Here is a 15541-nt window from a genome sequence, read left to right on the forward strand (position 1 = left end):
ACCATGATGAATAGAATTGCATCATTACCCAAAAACTGAAATGCAGAACTTTTTTTAATATTTGTGATTATTTTTACCAAAAGTACACTTTAAGAATAAATAACATGTAGATTTTACACATTCTTTCCAAGTGCACATGGAACACTCTCCAGGAGAGATCACATGCTAGGCTACAAAACAAGCCTTAGGAAATTTAAGAAAACTGAAATCCTATCTAGTGTCTTTTCCAACCACAACACTATGAGACTAGAAATCAACTATGAGAAAAAAATTGCAAAACACACAAACATGTGGAGGCTAAACAATATGCTACTAAACAACCAATGGATCACTGAAGAAATCAAGAGGAAATGAAAAAATACCTAGAGACAAAAGAAAATGAAAACACAACGATCTAAATCCTATGAGACGCAGCAAAAGTAGCTCAAAGGGCGAAGTTAATAGCGTTCCAAGCATCTGGGGAAACAATAAAAATCTCAAATAAGCAACCTAACCTTACACCCAAAGCAACTAGAGAAAGAACAAACAAGGTCCAAAGTTAGTAGAAAGAAAGAAATCATAAACATCAGAGCAGAATAAATGAAATAGAGGCAAAGAAAACAATAGAAAAGATCAATGAAACTAAAAGATGCTTCTCTGAAAAGATAAAATTGATAAACCACTAGCCAGACTCATCAAGAAAAAAAGGGAGAGGGCACAAATCAATAAAATTAGAAATGAGGAAGAAGTTACAACTGACACCACAGAAATACAAAGGATCATAAAAGACTGCTACAGGCAACTATATGCCAACAAAATGGACAACCTAGAAGAAATGGACAAATTCTTAGAAAGGTACAACCTTCCAAGACTGAGCCAGGAAAAAAACAGAAAATGTGAACAGACCCATCACAAGTACTGACATTGAAACTGTGATGAAAAATTTCCAACAAACAAAAGTCCAGAACCAGATGGCTTCACGGGTGAATTTTATCAAACATTTAGAGAAGAATTAATGCCTATCCTTTTGAAACTCTTTTCAAAAACTGCAGAAGGAACACTCCCAAACTCATTCTATGAGGCCACCATCACCCTGATACCAAAACCAGACAAAGATACCCCCCCAAAAAATGTTACACCCAATATCAGTGATCAACATAGACACAAAAATCCTCAACAAAGTGCTAGCAAAGGAGGCAAGAATACACAATGGAGAAAAGATAGTCTCTTTAATAAGTGGTGCTGGGAAAACTGGCCAGCTACATGTAAAAGAATGAAATTAGAACATTCTCTAACACCATACAGAAAAATAAACTCAAAATGGATTAAAGACCTAAATGCAATGCTGGATACTATAAAACGCTTAGAAGCAAACATAGCCCCACAAATTGTGAGGCTGGGAAGTAGATATAGTCATGTTCAAGAAGTCCAAGAATGGCTTAACTTCCTTAGGCTTGTTTTAAACAATTAGTGTTGCTCTTTTAAAGACAAAGAATACCAAGTTGATATGCTGTATGACTAGGTCTTTGTTAGGTTCTCTGACATAAATCACAGCAGTATCTTTGTGGATCCACCTCCGAGAGTAATGAAAATAAAAACAAAAATAAATAAATAGGGTCTAATTAAACTGAAAAGCTTTTGCACAGCCAAGGAAACCATAAACAAAACAAAAAGACAGCCCACAGAATGGGAGAAAATATTTGCAAACGAAGCAACCAACAAGTGATGAATCTCCAAAATATACAAACAGCTCATGCAGCTCTATATCAAAAAAAACAACTCAATCAAAAAATGAACAGAAGATCTAAATAGACATTTCTCCAAAGGAAACATACAAATGGCCAAAACACACATGAAAAGATGCTCAACATCGCTAAATATTAGAGAAATGCAGATCAAAACTACAATGAGGTATCACTTCACACTGGACAGAATGGCCATCGTCAAAAATTCTACAAACAATAAATGCTGGAGAGGGGATGGAGAAAAGGGAAACGTACTACACTGTTGGTGGGAATGTAAATTGGTACAATCAGTGTGGAGAACAGTATGGCGGTTCCTTAAAAAAGCTAAACAAGAACTACCATACGAGCCAGAAATCCCATTCATGGGCATATTATCTGGAGAAAACCATAATCTGAAAAGATACATGCACCCCAATGTTAACTGCAGCACTATTTACAATAGCCAAGACATGGAAGTAACCTAAAATGTCCATCAACAGATGAACAGATAAAGAAGATGTGGCATATATATACAATGGACTATTACTCAGCAATAAAAAAAGAATGAAATAATGCCATTTGCAGCAACATGGATGGACCTAGAGATTATCATACTAAGTGAAGTAAGTCAGACAGGGAAAGACAAATATGTGATACCACTTATACGTGGTATCTAAAAAAAAATGATACAAAGGAACTTACTTCAGAAACAGAAACAGACTCACGGACTTCAAAAACGAACTTACGGTTACCAAAGGGGAAACATGGGGGTGGGGGGGGAGGGATAAATTAGGAGTTTGGAATGAATATATACACACTACTATATATAAAATAATCAACAAGGACCTACTGTATACCAGAGGGAACTCTACTCAATATTCTATAATATTCTATAATAACCTATAGTAGAGTATATAACTCTACTCAATATTCTATAATATTCTATAATAACCTATATGGAAAAAGAATCTGAAAAAGAATGGATATATGTATATGTATAACTGAATCACTTAGTTATACACCGGAAACTAACACAACATTGTAAACCAGCTATACTCCCAATGTAAAATAAAAAATTAAATTAAAAGATAAACAGCTCATACACCTCAATATCAAAAAAATAATCCGATTTAAAAATGAGCAGAAAAAATGAATAGACATTTCTCCAAAGAGGACATGCAGATGGCCAAGAGGCACATGAAAAGATGCTAAACACTGCTAATCATCAGGGAAATGCAAATGAAAACCACAATGAGATATCACCTCACAACTTTTGGGATGGCTACCATCAAAAAGAGCACAGATAACAAATGTTGGTGAGGATGTGGATAAAAGGGAACCCTCCTACACTTTTGGTGGGAATGTAGAGTGTTTCAGCCACTGTGGAAAACAATATGGAAGTTTCTTAAAAAACTAAAAATACAACTACCATGTGATCCAGCAATTCCGCTCCTGGGTATATACCCGAAAAAAAAAACAGAAACACTATTTGGAAAAGATATATGCATGCCAATGTTCATAGCGCCATTATTTATAATATGGAAGCAATCTAAGTGTCCATAACAGACAAATGTACAAAGAAAATGTGGTGTGTATGTATGCAATGGAATACTACTTAGCCATAAAAAAGAATGAAATTTTGCCATTTGCAGCAGCATGGATGGACTTGGAGGGTATTATGCAAAGTGAAATAAGTCAGACAGAGAAAGGCAAATACTGTATGCTATCACTTATATATGGAATCTAAAATATACAACAAACTAGTGAATACAGCAAAAAAGAAGTAGACTCACAGATACAGAGAACAAACTCGGGTTACCAGTGGAGAAAGGGAAGAGGGGAGAAGCAGTATAGAGTAGGGAATTAAGAGATACAAACTATTACATATAAAATAAGCTTCAAGGATATATTTACAACACAAGGAATATAGCCAATATTTTATAATAACTATAAATAGAGTATAACCTTTAAAAATTGTAAATTGTACACCTATAACTTACATGATATTGTACATCGACTATACTTCAAAAAAGAAAAAAAACTGCATGAGTCCACTTAAATGAGTTACCTAAAGCAATCAAACTTACAGAAGCAGAAAGCAGAATTGTGGTGACCAGAGGCTAGAGAGAGAGAAAAATGGGAGCTGTTCAATGAATATAAAGTTTCAGGCATGCAAGATGAGAAGATTCTGCCTCAGTTAACAATATTTTATTGTACATTTAGAAATTTGTTAAAAAGGCAGATCTCATGTTATGTGTTTTTTCCCACTATAAAAAATAATTTCAATAAAAAGGTTAACAGTGATTTAAATACAGCTAAAGAGTTTTAGTTAACTGAAACATAGACCTAAACATGTTACATGCAGAAATTGTACAGCAGATTGTACTATAGATTACAGTACAGGGAAACAATGAAATAGGGGGAAAAAAATGAATGAGCATCTAAGACATATGTAGGATAGAAAGAGAATTTTAGCATATCTAATCAAAGGACCAGAAACACTAGAGAGAACAGTAGTAAGGCTATATTCAGAGAGATAATGGCTGCTCCATTTCCAAAATTTATGAAAGATATAATCCACAGAGTTTAGATCTAAACAAATTATACAGTTTGTAGTACAAAGACACAACAACTCACAGAAAAAATGAATCAAGAAGTTAAAGCATAACTATGGAGAACAGTATGGAGGGTCCTTAAAAAACTAAAAATAGAGTTACCATATGATCCAGCAATCCCACTCCTGGGCATACAGCCAGAGAAGATACATGCACCCCAATGTTCATAGCAGCACTATTTACAATAGCCAAGACGTGGAAGCAACCTAAATGTCCATCAACAAATGAATACATAAAGAAGATGTGGCACATATACACAATGGAATATTACTCAGCCTTGAAAAAAGAATGAAATAATTCCATTTGCAGCAACATGGATGGACCCAGAGATTATCATACCAAGTAAAGTAGGTCAGAGAGAGAAAAACAAATATCATATCACTTACATGTATGATATCACTTACATAAAAAAATGATACAAGTGAACTTATTTACAAAACAGAAATAGATTCACAGAAACAGAAAACAAACTTACGGTTACCAAAGGGGAAAAAGGGCAGCGGGAGGGAGGATAAATTGGGAATTTGGGATTAACAGATACATACTACTATACATAAAATAGATAAACAACAAGGACCTACTGTACAGCACAGGGAACTATATTCAATATCCTGCAATAACCTATAATGTAAAAGAATCTGAAAAAAGAATGAAAAAAAGAATCTGTATAACTGAATCACTCTGGTGTACACCTGAAACTAACACAACATGGTAAATCAACTACACTTCAATTTAAAAAAAAAGAAAAGAAAAGAAGTTAAGGCATATGGAAGAGTTATGGTACAACATAATCTAATCAGAGTACCAAAATAAAATTCTAAAGAGAACAGAAGCAAGGCAATGTTCAAAAAGATAATATATGGTAAGTATCCAGAACTAATAAAAAGAATATGAATTCAAAGACATGAGAAGGAAACAAGAAAAAAAGAAATCCATACTTAAGTACACTGTAGTGAAAGTATAACACCTAAGAAAAAGAATCTTAAAAAGAGACAGACAGAAAAGACACCTATACCTACTGGCAGATGACTTCTGAACAGAAACAATGGAAATAAGTAGACAATGGAAGATCAACTTAGAATTGGAGACTGAGCAAGGCTCTCTTTCAAGAAAATGGACAAAAAATATTTTCATATTTAAAAAAGAAAGTTTATGACTAACAATCCTTTACCAAAAGAACTGTGAAGATGCTATCAGGAAAAGGGAAAATGACCTCCAAAGGAAAGTCTGAGATGGAAAAGGGAATGGTAAAAAAATAATAATAATAATTTAAAATATGTGGCTGATTCTAAACAACCTGAGCTTTAAAAGAATAAGAAGGAGAAGGAGAAGAAGGAGAGTTAGTAATAGCACTGAGTTCAGAAGGAAAATGATAGAAGGCAAAGACATTTTTTTCTCACAATGGACCGTCCTGCATACCCACTTTGGAGACCAGTGGTATGGACTATACATACACAGATATTCAGCTACATCAGACAGCAATGCTGGTTGCAATCATTTCAGAGGTCTTCTTAAAAACATAAGCCATGCCATAAGGGACTTGTAAGTTTGGGATAAGGGGAAAAGAACAGGGAACTCGAGACAGAGAAAATAGCAAACGTTCAGGAATGAGATGAGCATGGCACACCCTGTTCTTCAACCAATAAAGCATCTCATATCATCGCACATGCTCTTTTGAAATCTCTAAGACAAAAGCAAAACAAACCAAAAACCTCAAGAAGCAATAACGTGAGTAGAGCAACAGTGGAAGACATCAGATATTCGTTATGACCTTGGGCAGGTCACTTCACTCTCTGAAGGCTTTATAGTATGTAATATCTACCGTTCCTGGTGTCACTAGTATATTTTGATGACAAATGAAAAAATTCAAAAGGGGAATATTATAGGACTGATCTCATATATTACTACTAGTCATTGTACTGGCACTGGCGATACAGAACAAAGGAGACAAAGTAAATCAGCAATTAGAAGGCAATGTGATAGATCCTGTGACATGAGGTATGCACAGGGTACTGAGAAAACCCAGCAGTAGTGGCAAAAGCATGCTTCACTCTTGCCTTTTCAAACTACTAATGTCCACCTTGGTAGTTGTTCCAGTCATCACAGTGAAATTCAGATCTATGAAAAGAATCATCATCAAGAGTTTTGTTATTAAAAGTTTCAAAACAAATTTAACCAGAGTCAATTTTAAAACATCCCGAGAAGGAATCAAATCAATTTCCTTCATACTGATCAAAATTTCACCACAAAGCTAGTAGGGACACTTTGGATCCATAAAAATTAGCAAAATTGGAGTTTTTCTAAAACATGAAAACAATTCTTGCTCCATTTAAAAGTACATAAGAGGGCTTCCCTAGTGGCGCAGTGGTTGGGAGTCCGCCTGCCGATGCAGGGGACGTGGGTTCGTGTCCCGGTCCGGGAGGATCCCACGTGACGCGGAGCGGCTGGGCCCGTGAGCCACGGCCGTTGAGCCTGCGCGTCCGGAGCCTGTGCTCCGCAACGGGAGAGGCCGCAACAGTGAGAGGCCCACGTACAGCAAAAAAAAAAAAAAAAAAAAAAAAGTACATAAGAGTAATGGTAATATATTCTCTCTATCCACGCTGGAATTATCCAAGTATAATCTAACAGAAGAAGAAAAAAATAAAAGGAATATTTCAAACACCCATTCTCTTTCTGGACTTACACTTTACAACCTAACATCAAACATATTTTGCATAAATTAATTCTATGATCTACAACATATGTTTTCTACTTCACTGCGAAGTATTCATTGCCTTTAATCATCGGTTGTTCTGTTGTATTTAGCCATTTGAGGCCTATTAATAATGCACACACAAATCCTTCATCTAAGAAAATACTCCTGAAAAAATACACACAGAATGTTCTCAGAGAAAAGCAATTCTTTCTTGCTCTACTAGATACAGTGGTAGTAAAGAGGAGAATATTTACTACTAATGTTACAGGGCTGCAACATTCTTCCTCTGAACTGTTTAATATGTATATAATATTAACAATTACTTACATATCCTCAATATATATTAGAGACATGGGGAAGGGTAGATATCACATATTCCCAAGGATACCAAATCCATTCACATATGACTAAGATGCTTATAATAACTGCAAATGACAATACAATTCAAAGATTCTTTAATTACCTTATTTGTTTAAATTAAAATATTTTGGGCAGTAATAAAAATGTTTTTAGTTATGTCCTTAATATTCCAAAAGGCTTACAAGCATTTAATAGTCACACGAATGTAGATTTTCACAACCATTTTTTAAAATGTGTCAATTGAAAAAAAAAAAAAAAAAAAAAAATGTGTCAATTTAACTGAAAACAAGTTCAAACAAATGTTCATTTTGATTACCACACTGGCCTTAATATATTAGCTAACAAGCGGATACGTTCCTTTATTTCACTGATGAGAGGTAAGCAAGAATGGGTATGACATTTACTACCAACCAGAGAACAGAGAGAGACACGAATGGTGATTTAATAGCCATCACTGGTGATCCCTTTGATAAACACCTATAGCACCTATAAACCAATTTAGCCCTATTTACACACAGCTTTCTACTGTACACTATTTCTTTGGGACTATATTTACCTTTCTTCTTAAGTTCTTTGAGGGGAGAGGCCTTGTCTTAAATACTGCTTCTCTATCCCTTCCAGCTCAAAAACCAAAACTGAGTGCATATGTATTGATAAATTAACAGCCACAGTATAACAGGTACTTCGCATGGCAATTAGGAGAAAATCAGGATGTGGGTAAAGGAAGCTAAACGGAGCTATAGCTATGCACAATGCAATCAACACCAAGGGACAAGATCATAAAAGTGACTTTGAAATAACATGCTCAGAAACAGAGCAAATCAGTTTACTTAGCATAATCATTTTCAGAAGGTACAGGAAAATTTAGCACACTGTTATTGCTTAATTGAACCCCCCCTTTTTTTTTTGGTCTTACAAGTGATGCTGCATTTTGTACTACTCCCTGATTCAGATTTCTATAATAATACCTCATGTCTGTATAAAGCACCTTATTCATACAACTGTGGAAAGAGCTATACTATTCAAAATCCAAAAGAAAATAAAAACAATGTATTTTTCCACCTTTCCTAGGTTAAAAACACAGAGAGTGTTTTGCTAATAAAAACAAAGGTCATCATCTGTCTTACTTTTCATTCATACTGAATGACACGTTTTTTTTAAAGATTTTCTGTTAGAAAACTTCTGCACTACCTTGGCTTTAAAATCAACTTTAACCCAATTTTGCACCTTTTTCCGTCACCTTCCTCAATCTCTTAATCAAAATTATGTATCAATTATATTTTTAAAAACAGTTAGGAGGCTTTTAAAACGTTACAATGTAAACTAAGTTATAAGTTACGGTAACAGCAACCTTACTCTATATCTTTACCATTTGAAATGCAAGACACTAGACAAGACGAAAGCATACTCTGAAATCTCTTCCTGGGTCTTCTATAATAGTCTCTTACCAAAATTTCTTCTCCTTTTGTATATCAAGTTCCTGTGCTCCCCTACTCTCCAAGATTAAAAAATCTGTTCATACCTCCCTCTAACACTTCAGGGGTGAGTTTGTATGTCTTCTGTCTCATATCTTTTGTTTAAGAACGCCAAAACCCTTCATTATTTTATTTTACCAACCCTATGAAGGCAGTGATACACCAAGGGCTGGAGGGTCAAGGAGTTAACTAGGCAATCAGAAACTGGAGAGCCGACCAAAACTTAACACCCCTCTAAGGGGTACGCAAACCCAGTCAGAAAAATCAGCAAAGGCCCTCTTTACAGGTCATGAGGGCTTAAAAAAAAAAATTATTTTTAAACCCTTTCCCACAAAGGAACTCGCACACACACACACAACTGCACTTTTCAGAATGTGGAAATACAACTGATCTGGTTCTTTCGGTTTTCAAGAGTTTAAACACCAGGGACATCTGCATCTAGATAAAAACTCCTGAGGGCAATTTGATCAAAGACACGGAAAATCCTTGCTTCAAAGAAATGCACCTTGTGACACTCCAAGGAGGAGAGGTATTTAAAGTAAAACCTGCCCTGAATTATTACCACCGACTTGAGAAAGAGAAGCAAAAGCCGTTGGCTTCATACGGCTTTTAAACATTTTGCTGTAACCCTGGGGCCACAGAAGCTGATGGTGAAATTCTTCTGCTCATTTCTATAGAAGAGTATCACACAGCAGTAGAAACTCGGGACACACCAACACACACATCCATCTCTACTCCCATTCTCGTCCCTTCCATTCCCGACCTTCCCCCTTTGGTGCCCAAGACCCAAATGTGGACACAGTTACAAAAAGCAAAGTCATGGGGCAATGCAGGCGGGTGGGAGGGCAAAGGACCGAAAGAGCCAGAAAAGCAAGGGAAAAGAGGCAGTCGGCTGGCTTGTCTGTGATCATAAAGCAAACATTCGGGTGGGGATACAGAATGCCGCGTGGAAATAAAGCCATCCGGGATGCCCACTCTGCTATCTCCTTGTGCCTGTCGCCCTCCATCACCCCACCGTCTCCCGAAGGACCACCTCCGCGGGGAGGGCGCCACTTACGGTGCCCCCACCCTCACCCTTCAGGGGAAAGCAGTGAAACGCGCCTGGAAGGGAGGATGGGGGCTCAGCCGGGGGCGAGGGTCACGCCGGGCGCCAGGTGGACACCCTGCGGCGGGTGGCCGCTCTGGGGCCCCGGGGCGGCCCATGCGGAAGGTGAAGCGGGGGTCCGGGGAGCGTCTGGCCCCGCCGCTCCCGGGGAGGCTCCGGCTACTCACGTTCTCCGTGTCCCGCTCATTCACCGTCGGCAATGGCGTCCGCGCCGACATTTTGTGCGGGCGGCGGGGTCGGGCCGGGGTCTCGCGGGCCGGGCTGCGGGCCCCGGGAGCGAGCGGCAGGGGCTGCGGCCGCGGGCGCGAGGCCGGGGCCGGGCGAGCGGCTCCCACAGGCCGCGAGCGGTGCAACAAGCGGCCCCGGCGGCGGAGCGGGGGGAGAGGACGCGGAGGAAGAGGAGGGGGAGCCGCTTCCCGCGGCGGCGCCGCCGGGGGACGCGAGCCGGGACGAGGGAGGGCTGCGGGCGAGGGCGGTTGCCCGTCGCGGGCCGGGCGGCGAGGCCGGCGGGATGCAGCGCCGAGGCTGGGAGGCGGGGCGGGAGCCGGGGGGCGGTGTCCGGGCCCCGCTAGGCTCTCCCGGCCATGGCCGAAGGTGAAGCGGCGCCGCAAATCACTGCTTGGCTCGTACCGCCGAGCGCGGCCGGGAGCCGGGAGCCGCGGCCCTGACAGCGCCGCCCGCGCCGCGCCCAGCGCCCCGCCTCAGGTGAGCGGCTCCGCCCGGCCGAGCCGCAGCCACGCGCCCGGGGCCCAGTGCGGCGGCGCCCCCTCTCCCGGCGCCCCGCGTCCCGGCTCGGTCCGCGCGGTCCCCGCCGCCGCCGCCGCAGCCGCCGCGCCTGAGCCGGGAGGAGCGGCCCGAGCCGGCTGCGCGAGGAGCGGCGGGCGCGGCACGCTGCGCCCAGAGGCACTTGGCGGCTGCCGCCGGGTGGGCGGGCGCCAGCCGAGGGGGCCTCTCCATTCATTCCCTCATTAGGGATGCGGGGCCGCCTCCTGCTCCTCCCGCGGTCCCTCGCCCGCCCGTCCCCGTGTTTATTTTTGTTTCTCGCCCCACCCGCGGAGTACGGTCGTCTCAGAGCTTCTGGTGGTTTTTAGTTTGATTCATGTTTGGGTTTTGCCGGGGGGAGGTGACATGGCGCTGATGCAATTGAGTGGTCCTCTTTTTGTCCGTTTCATGCGGGAAGAATGGGTACGATCCTACCCTGGATCCGACACCGCCTAGCTCCTGTCTCAGGACTTTTCCCATTCTTAAATTCATCCCCTCCTCCCGCGTTTCCCAGCTTTCTCAATTTCTGTCCTCCCCTGAGCCCTCTCCTGGGAGCCGTTGGGTTCAGGGTCACTCTGATAGTTGGGCAGAGGGCACAAAAGCCCCTAAAAGCGCCAGCAGCCTCGGAGGCGCTGCTCCAGAACCCTGTGCGAGGCACTCCGGCCAGGCGGCTCGCCTAGGTGCCCGGCACCGGGCGGCCTCCTTGGGAACCGGGTCGGCGGAAGAGGTCGCCAGGCGCCCGCCGCAGCACCCCCAGAGTGGCTGAGCCCCGGGAGTCACGACGTCTCCCCTGGCTGGTCGTCACTTCCTGGGACGCAAGGAAGTGTCACTTAGGCGAGCTTGTTTAGGGAGGGAGGGGAGCTGTCTCTGATTTTGGCCCTGGCCTACCTCCTCCAGGTGGCTTCCTCACCCTTCCACCCACCTGCCACTTCTTACATCATGCAGACATCCCTCTGTAATGCGTTACGCAGGGCCCATTGGCCCCCTAAAAAGCAATGCTGCTTCTTCCTATCTAATATGAGAGCTTACATTTTGCACACTCAGCCTCCAGAACAAAATCCTTACCATCTCCCTATTCCTCGTCTTTCCAATATGTCTTTTTCGTTTTCTTTCATGAGTAGTCAGGACGATAAAAGGAGCAATAGATAGAAGGGGATAAATTCAATTTTTGAGCTACTTCCTTAAGCCTCCAATGGGGATCTTAAGATGATAGGAAATTCCTCCTCTCTCCTGAAGTTCATCCATTTGAAGGAGGAATCCCTGCACCAGATGGGTTTTTTTATCCTAACTCATAAATGTTGTTTCTGAAAACTTAACATTTGACCCTTAAAACATGTTCCAAAAGACCTAAAAATAGCAGATACAAAGATTCTCAGAAAAAATTCTCGCCCAGCATATATATTCACTTCTACAACATCATCTATGTATTTATTTCTTTAGCATTTTATTTGTAGACACTTCCCAATTTCACAAAGCAAGTAAAAATATCATAAGATCCCTTAGGTGTTCATCACCATTCCTCAAACAGAATTCAGGCTTTGGAACTGCAAGGCTGCACACTAAAATGTGGTGTGCAACCCAGGATGCCAAGGTTTTATAGTCCCTCTGCAGAGATCCTGAATCACCAAGCTGTACTGAAGTTGCCAGGGTAGAAGCTTGTACTTTTCTGATCAACTACAGCCATTGTTGCCAATCAACAGTTCAGCCACTCAAAAGTACCTTGTGTTACAATACTACCCCTGTTAACATGAGAGGAAGCAAGCATCGGTGAAAGGGTGTTCAATCCCATTGGAATATGAATCATTCCTTCAACTGGTCGCTTGGGTGTTGCTTTTCAATGCCCACTCACCTATTATCCTGTCTTTATCCTTGTGGTGACCCAGACAAGCATATTTCTTCCCATTTTACAAAATTCCACTCAACTGACTTATTCAAGATCACAGATGCACCAGGTTAATAGTGTACAGAAAAAAGATAACTGGAATATATGGTACTGTTCAATCTTGCAGTGGTCACAAGATCAACAGGTTCCCCCGCCCCTTCCCCCGCTCCACCGTGTAAGGTCATTAAACCTCAAAGATATGATGGCTAGTTAGAGACAGAGCTCAGAGGAGTGCCCAGGATTCTGGCAGAGTGGCTTCTGAGATTTTGAAGTATACATTAAAAGTCTTGGGTAAATCCCTTAGCTATATTTGCTACACTGTGCTCACATACTGAAACTTATTGAATATTACATAATAATAGTGAGGGATACTTATTTTTCAAATCAGCCCATAAAGATAGTTTTGTAACAGTGGAGCTACATTCAAAGAGAGTTTTTATTGGATGGGTAACTCAAATCCATAATTTTGGTTAACGAAATAGACCAGAAACAACTCTGTCCAAACAATGGCATTCAAACAACCCTATTCATACCCACAGTTTTAGGCTTGGTATATAAATTTCACTTTGCTTGGGTTAGAAAAGAGTCATTATGTCTTTTAAAAGGAATTATTGAGTGCGTACCCCTGTGTGAGCTCTCCTCCCCTTAAAATGGCATGAGGCAGTACTATGATTGAATGAAAACTGTTTAGCCATAGTCCTTAATAGTGAGAATGCACGTAAGCAAAACTTTTTGTGTCACTATTATGTAGCTTCTTGTGCCAGTAACTATGAAGAAATGACAAGGAATATTTTGTCTTTGAGTAATGATTTTTAGGATTATTAACTAAATGGGGCATGTTTAATTTAGAGGTTTCTAACCTCTAAGGTGTTAGGGTAATAAAGGTTTCAGAAAAAAATTGAAGTAATGCGAAAACAAAAGAAAAATAAAGATCTGCAAGGTGCTAAGCCCACACTGAAATGTGCTAAATGAGCATGCCTCCCAGCAGCTCTATGGAGCAGAATTCTCTAGAACTACACTGTCATATACAGTAGGTATTAGCTACAGGTGGCTATTGAGCTCTTGACAGCTCTCCAGTGTGACTGAGGAACTGAATTTTTCATTTGATATCATTCTAAATAATTTTCAAACTGACATTTCATTCAGTTATTGGAAAATTTTAAATTATGTTGGGAAAAACGGGTACATGAATCTATCTTTTCAACTATAAAGATGCTGAAATCTAAATACAGATTTAGATAAATTTAGAAAATTTCTTATCTGAATTGAGATGTGTTGTAAATATAAAATGCACACTGATTTTTAAAGACTTAGTAGAGAAAAAAAAGGGTGTAACGTATCACTTTAATAAATTTTATATTGATTACATTTTGAAATGCTAATATTTTGATATGAGTTACATAAAATATATTATTAAAATTAATTTCAACTGTTTCTTTTTATTTTTTCAAAAGTGAATACTGAAAAACATAAAATTACATATGTGACTTAAATCATATTGGACAGCACTACTCCATAAAGTAAAAATTGAGAATAAAGAGATTTAATTGCTAAAGAATCAAAGGCCTTGATTAGAAGCTATTAATAATTTGCTCTTTGACTCAACAAACATTTATTAAGTACCACTCCACTCACTCTGCTCAAAGAAAACATTCTTCGCCTAATAGTTAACCAGCAGTTAGCATTATAATATTCTTTTTACAGAGCTAAATGAAAAACATGGTGAATTCATACAAATGTTAAGAGATAGCAGTCATTTATAAACAAATAATTTATCAAATGTGACAGATTTAGCAGAATTCATAATAAACTCAGAAAACTGTACATTTCTTATCATGTGCTTTAAATGTATCCAATGTCTGATAGACTTGGCCAGTCAGTCAGTAACTGTTTGTTGAGGGCATACTTTGTTTCAGTACTGTACAAAGCTATCTCCAATCTCTCATTTAACCCACACAAGGAAACTACAAGATGGGCAGTTCTGTAAGGTAACAAAGAGTTGTCCCAGCTAAAGAGAAACATGGTTAATGGCCATCAGGAAAGGAACAATCAGTTCTTTTCATAAAATAAACGGGATCCTGATTGCTCTCCCAGCATTAACAAGGTAAATTTGTATTGCATGTCAACAATCACCACTTAAAATGGAAAAGGGCCTAAAGAGAAAAGACATATTTTATCCTAAAAACTGTATAAGCCTCGTTACTTAGGTTAGGCCACCCAGCACGTTGCAAATACAATCTATGTCCAAGTGCCATTTAATCTCCTTCGGTTCCCCATAAGGACTCTTGGCTCAGCAATATCTCACTGTTTGGAGTTCCCCACATGCGCCATATTGCTTTACTCCTCTGAGCCTTTGTGTCACCTGTTCTCTCTTTCTGGAATGTCCTCCGCTCTTTTCTGCCTGATGGACTCCAAGTTGATCTTTAAAAGCCTTCTCTTGGAAGGCTTCCCTGACATCCCTACTCCTTCCCACACCCACAGAGTTAATTAATCACTCTGTGAGCTGGGTCAAGGGAGGGAATATGTCCTATTTAACTCTTTTTGCCCAAGGCCTAGCAGCAGTGCCTAGCAATTAGTAGATACTCAATTTCCTAAATGACTTTCATTGACTTGTCCCCTGTTGTAAATTTTCCTGCACTTCCACATTCTTTTGAATTTCTAAGAAGCATTACATGGGAATTGAAAAGATGTTATAGGAGAATCATTAAAGTTTACAACCAGGGACTACAGGAGTAGGTAAGAGTTCACACAGTATACAAAATACCTTCCTAAATCAGTGTTGTTGACTGTGTAGCAGAGACTGTTCCGTCTCCCACAGAGTAGAAGCTTAACACAGGGCTGCTAATTTTACTAATTTGTGATTTTACTGTAATCATTCATTTTTATCCATGCAGAGGAGTTGCTGATCACTGATATTTCAATACAACTGTCTTTTAAATAAGCA

The 15541-nt window shown here is 40.2% G+C and overlaps 1 protein-coding gene across 1 annotated transcript in view; it reads right to left on the reverse strand.

Moving 5' to 3' along the window:
- MARK1 (microtubule affinity regulating kinase 1) overlaps positions 1-10234 on the reverse strand; it is a 142362-nt gene extending 132128 nt beyond the window's left edge. The window contains exon 1 of the mRNA XM_065883718.1: positions 10121-10234. Coding sequence (XP_065739790.1) covers positions 10121-10171 — 51 coding nt within the window. The 5' untranslated portion in view covers positions 10172-10234. The remainder of the gene's footprint in view (positions 1-10120) is intronic.
- Positions 10235-15541: the final 5307 nt, after the last annotated feature.

The sequence above is a fragment of the Phocoena phocoena genome, chromosome 1, assembly GCF_963924675.1.
Source record: "Phocoena phocoena chromosome 1, mPhoPho1.1, whole genome shotgun sequence".
Lineage (NCBI taxonomy): Eukaryota > Metazoa > Chordata > Mammalia > Artiodactyla > Phocoenidae > Phocoena > Phocoena phocoena.